Raw genomic sequence first — 5,106 nt, 5'->3', positions numbered from 1 at the left:
TGTAATAGCTTATTATAGACAATAAAGTAATATGGTCATTAAAAAATTAATGGAACTTCATAAATAAGATGGAATATGGTTGATATTTTGATTTAAAAATAAGATAAAATATATTTTAAAAAAAAGAGAAAAAAAAATAGCAATAGAGGCCTTAGAGAGGTGCCACAACAACTTTTCTACATTTGGCTTTATATTATATATAGATTTGTAACTTTATTTTTTGACCGTTGATCAACTATTAAACACTATCTATGAATTTAAAATAGAATTCGAAAGCAGAAATTCTAAATTACAATCGGGTTTCATATAGCAAGTTTTTAATCCTAAATATTGCAGAGCAAATTCACAATTAATAGAATAGACATATACCTAAATTATCTTGCTAGGTTATTATACAAAGAATTAATAAATGTTTCTTACTAAGGTTCACTCCAAATATATGTGTGAAGTGTCTTTGTTAAAGTTCATTATTTGTTTGCTTATTAATTTTTAGTTAGTTTATAATCGTAATTTTTAGTTTTATTTTTATTCCTCACTTAGATACTAATTAGAATAGTTTAATTTGTTTAATGCTTAATACACTTTTTTTTAGGTTCATCACTCGACTTTGTCACTTTATTACTTGTACAATTATTTGATAGTATCAATAGGAAAAGAAGAATATTATATTAATCTTGCCAAAAATTGAACACATTTTAAGCTACAAACTAAAAATGACATACAAGTCAAATAAAAAAATAAATAAATACGGATTAAACTACCACTAGATGGTGGTTTAGCCCTTTTTCACTAATTAGCTAATAAAATTTCCTAAGACGTCACTCTATAGTCTATGCTCATATATAAGCTTTCATATGCATCTATTTTTCAGCTTTAATATAGTATTAGATATTGTACAATTTAGCTGAACCAAAAATTCCTATTATTTAAAGCTAGAAGCTTCGTGCGAAGCAAATAAAACGAGGTAGTCATCGAGGTCGCTCTACTTCATAGACAAGATTCTTCAAAATTCTTGTATGAATGTTACGTTGATCATTTTTCACATGATGAAACAACCATTAGGATTTTCATCACTGAACATTTGAGGTGCATTCAAGTACGATGGTGGAGGAGGTGGTGGCACATATTGTGGCTGGTGGCCATACTCGACTACGTACCCCGTATGACCATAACCATGATCATACATTGTCGCACCATAGTCTTGATTCATATAATTCTGATGTTGCATAGGCATCGCATAAAATGTATTTGCATTATAACCATAGTATTCCATTTTGTTAACGACCTCACCTCCACTACTAGCCACCTTCGATTCACCGTCTTTTTTCTCTATATCACCTTTTTCTTTCTTGTCTCCGCCTTTGCCACCACCGCTCTCTTTCTCCTTCTTGTCATTGTCACCTTCCTTGGCTTTCTTTTCATCTCCTCCATTGTCTTTCTTAGATGGAACAACTTCAACATCTTGCTTCAATTTATCAATCAAGTAAGGAGTTAGCTTCTTTATATCCATTGTCCCCTTTACCGTGGCCAAATCTTTTTCTGATTCTATATTCACTTCTTTTACCCCTGTTCAAAAAAATGAGTAAACAATAAGGATACAAATCTAACACATATCATATGGATTCACGCAAATTCAATAACTTTTTACAATGTCTACACTATACATTAAGAAATAAACTACTTATATATATTATTCTAAACTAGGTAATTAATTATCAAAATAAGATTAAGGGGATTCAGTGTATCTAACCTTTAATCTTTTTAATAACTCGTTTTATTTTATGTGCACATCCATCACAGTGCACCCGAAGCTTCAATGCCACCACACTGATTACTTGAGCCTAAATAACCACAAAAAAAATAAAAATTAGTGCTAATTCAATTAATCTAATCCATAATTAACTAACATCAGAACATTAATTATGTAATTAAATTACCAACTATAGAAAAAAAATTAGAAATGAAACTGAAAATTTGAATTTTTACCTCTTTTGGTTTCTTCTCGTCCGCCTTTTTGTCCTCTGTTTTTTTCTCTGTTTTTTCAGCGGACTTTTTATCTCCGGCAGCACCATCACCGCCGCTCTTTTTATCTCCTGCATCTTTTTTGGGCGGCGATGATATAAGGTCGACCTTCTTTTTGGTTTTGATCTCCACTCTTTCCCGGAGCCATGAAGGGTCTACATCACCTTTAATCGTCAATTTTCCAGTTTCACAATCCGATTTCACTTTTTCCACACCTTCATTAGAATCAAACACAAATTCATTAAGCCCAAAGCTAAATATAAACATTGTGAGTTCTAAATCGAAAAAAAATAAAAATTGGGGATAGGAGAAATGGAAATGGGAGAGGAAAGTGATAAATTGAAATAAGTTTAGTTACCATGAGTATGGCGAATGAATCGTCTGACTTTTTGTGCACAACCTTCACAATGCAAATCCAGCTTTAAAACAATTGAGGCATCACTCTTTTTCTCTGCTCCTTCAACTTTGGTTTCTTCACCCATTTGTTAGAATTGGAGAATAATTATTAGTATAAAGTTTTTGTGAGGATTTAATTGAAATGAAGTGAATGGATATTGAAAGTATATTTATTTATATAAAGAGAGGATGGAGGCGGTAGGAAACCGACTGGGAAAATGAGAGGCGGTTTTTTACTTGTTCTTACCACCCAACTTTGACTTCCTTTTATAATTTTACCTTTCCAATTACAGTTTTGAACATATAATACCAACTAGTATACAGTGTTAAGGTTGTTGTTTGGAAGAAATATAATACACTCCTGAATTCTCGTCAAGATTAAAAGTGTTTTTAGCGGTTCTTTTTATTAAGATTTTTGTGCTTCTATAATACTCTCTCCGTCCCTTTTTAGTTGTCCACTTTAGAAATGGCACACAGATTAAGACAACAATGATTAGCACAATGAAGTTACAATTTTACCCTTATGACAACTTTTCACTTCAAAATTACAACCACTTATTTGAATTCAAGTGAAATAAATTGGAGGGAAACAACATACACTTTTACAATTTTCAAGAAGTGTAAATAAGGGTATAATAGGAAAAAAATTGTTGTTCTTTCTTGATTTGTCAAAATGGACAACTAAATAGGGACAACTAAAAAAGGAAATATGGACAAGTAAGTAGGGACGGAGGGAGTATAAGAGTTGAGTTGAGACCACTTGTTAATGTCATATCTACTGTCTATAAGAGTTGAGTTTGAGACCACTTGCTATGTTATGTCTACTGTCTACTGTCTACAAGAATTTGAGATCATTTGGTAATGTCATATTGCATATATTTAAGTTTAGTTAATCAAATAAAGAAGTGTTTTCTCTAACTATGATGATAAATTAATTATAATATAAATAATAGGTATGTATAAGTATTTACCGTGGATCTGTCTATGTCCAACGCAGCTGGTTAACCATAGACAAAAATTTGACTTTAACGTGTTAATGTTAGTCTCAGCAAATACGTCAGGTGCTAAAAGTTGAAGTAGATGGGTTGAGTTAAAGTCATTGGTGACGATCATAATTGTCAATGAAGTCAGCTATGAACCACAATGCCATAATCTGCATTTAGGCTGACCCAACAAATAATTAGTAACACTTATCCCTTTCTAATTTATTTACTATCATTTTATTTAGTCTACTTAAATTTTTTATTGTTATTATTTTGAGATTTGAATTTGAAATCTCAAGATAAATTTTAGATTCCTAACCTCCAAGCAATTTATATTCAAGGGATTGAATATATATATATATATATATATATATATATATATATATATATTAAAAATTACTATATATAACAATATAAAAATTATGAAGATTAAGTCAAAATCATCCAAGTTCGGAAAATACGCCACTAACGGCCCTCGAATCATGGATAAATCTTATGAGAGAGAGGAATCAAGGGATTAACAGATATGTACACACAATCTTGATGAATAAATTTATGTTTCTTCATATTTCATTTGTGATTGTAATTTATTTTCTGTCACTTTAAAATTTGTTGCAAACAACAAGTGTGAAAGGGCAGGGAGTGGAGAGAGATTAATTGTATTAATTTGTATATCTTTCATATAATAGTATATGTATATATATAATTTGTATTTGTACATGTATATAAAAGAGGAGAGAAGCGAGAGAGAGGAAGAGAGGAGAGAGGCGACGTAATTACAACTAAAATTAAGCTTCGAGCCGTAACTAGTTCAAACTATAGCTATATTAGTTAATTAACTTGCTATGCCAGGTTTAATGTCTATAAGAGTTTGTGACCACTTGTTATGTCATGGTGCATATCGAGTGTATCTAAATTTAGTTAGTTAAATAAAAGAGTTTGAGACCACTTACTATGCCATATTGTATATCGAAATGTGTCTAAGTTTAGTTAGTTAAATAAAAAAATATTTTAAAGATGTCAATAGTATATAAACTATATATAGGCATGTATAAGTATTTACCGTGGTTAATCATAGATAAAATTTTGACTTTAACTTGTTAATGTTAGCCTCAGCAAATACGTCAGGTGCTAAAGTTAAGTTGGTGGGTTCAATGGCTGAGTTAAATTTATTGGCACTGAAGTCAGCTAAGAACGACAATGCCATAATATGCATTTTAGCTGCCCAAAAAATAATTACTTAACACTTATCCATTTTAATTAATTTATTTTTTAAGTAGGTGTTTGAACATGTAATTTTATATTGTGATATAAAATTATGAGATAAAATTAGTGTTTCGACATGTGATTTCACGTTGATTTCATCTCATAATTTCATATCATAAGATGAAATCTCAAATTCTCCAAAATCATGATTTCGGAATTTCAAGTACAAAAATTGACCACAAGTTTATATCTTGTAAAAAAAAACCCACATTTTATTTATGTATATCTATAAGCCATTTGTTTCATATCTAAATAAAATTTATAATTCATATTATTACTTTTTAAATTGTTTATATCTCATATAACGATTTTCTCGTCAATATAAAATTTAGTTTTACTTCAAATCAATTCTTAATTTACCATTTATATCCACCAAGTTCATTATTATTATTTTTCAAATTTATTACTACTTCATTCAAATCAATGTTTAATACATCAT

General features: G+C 29.8%; 1 protein-coding gene across 1 annotated transcript; it reads right to left on the bottom strand.

Moving 5' to 3' along the window:
* Positions 1-752: 752 nt before the first annotated feature.
* Positions 753-2,539, bottom strand: LOC125827380 (heavy metal-associated isoprenylated plant protein 6-like). The gene is made up of 4 exons (XM_049506695.1): positions 2,381-2,539; positions 1,987-2,237; positions 1,751-1,841; positions 753-1,566 (listed from the first exon to the last, which is right to left on the bottom strand). Exons 1-4 carry the CDS (start codon positions 2,502-2,504, stop codon positions 1,040-1,042), a joined length of 993 nt encoding a protein of 330 aa, XP_049362652.1. The 5' UTR covers positions 2,505-2,539; the 3' UTR covers positions 753-1,039.
* Positions 2,540-5,106: the final 2,567 nt, after the last annotated feature.

Source organism: Solanum verrucosum, unplaced genomic scaffold, assembly GCF_900185275.1.
Source record: "Solanum verrucosum unplaced genomic scaffold, falcon-dt-bn FXZP01000138.1, whole genome shotgun sequence".
NCBI classification, from domain to species: Eukaryota; Viridiplantae; Streptophyta; class Magnoliopsida; order Solanales; family Solanaceae; genus Solanum; species Solanum verrucosum.
This window is presented reverse-complemented; position numbering and strand designations above follow the sequence as displayed.

Coding starts and splice junctions, on each gene's coding strand:
- LOC125827380 (XM_049506695.1), bottom strand. CDS start 2,504: ATGGGTGAAGAAACCAAAGTTGAAGGAGCAGAGAAAAAGAGTGATGCC. Junction 2,238..2,380: donor ATTCATTCGCCATACTCATG/GTAACTAAACTT, acceptor ATTCTAATGAAG/GTGTGGAAAAAGTGAAATCG. Junction 1,842..1,986: donor ACGAGAAGAAACCAAAAGAG/GTAAAAATTCAA, acceptor GTGGTTATTTAG/GCTCAAGTAATCAGTGTGGT.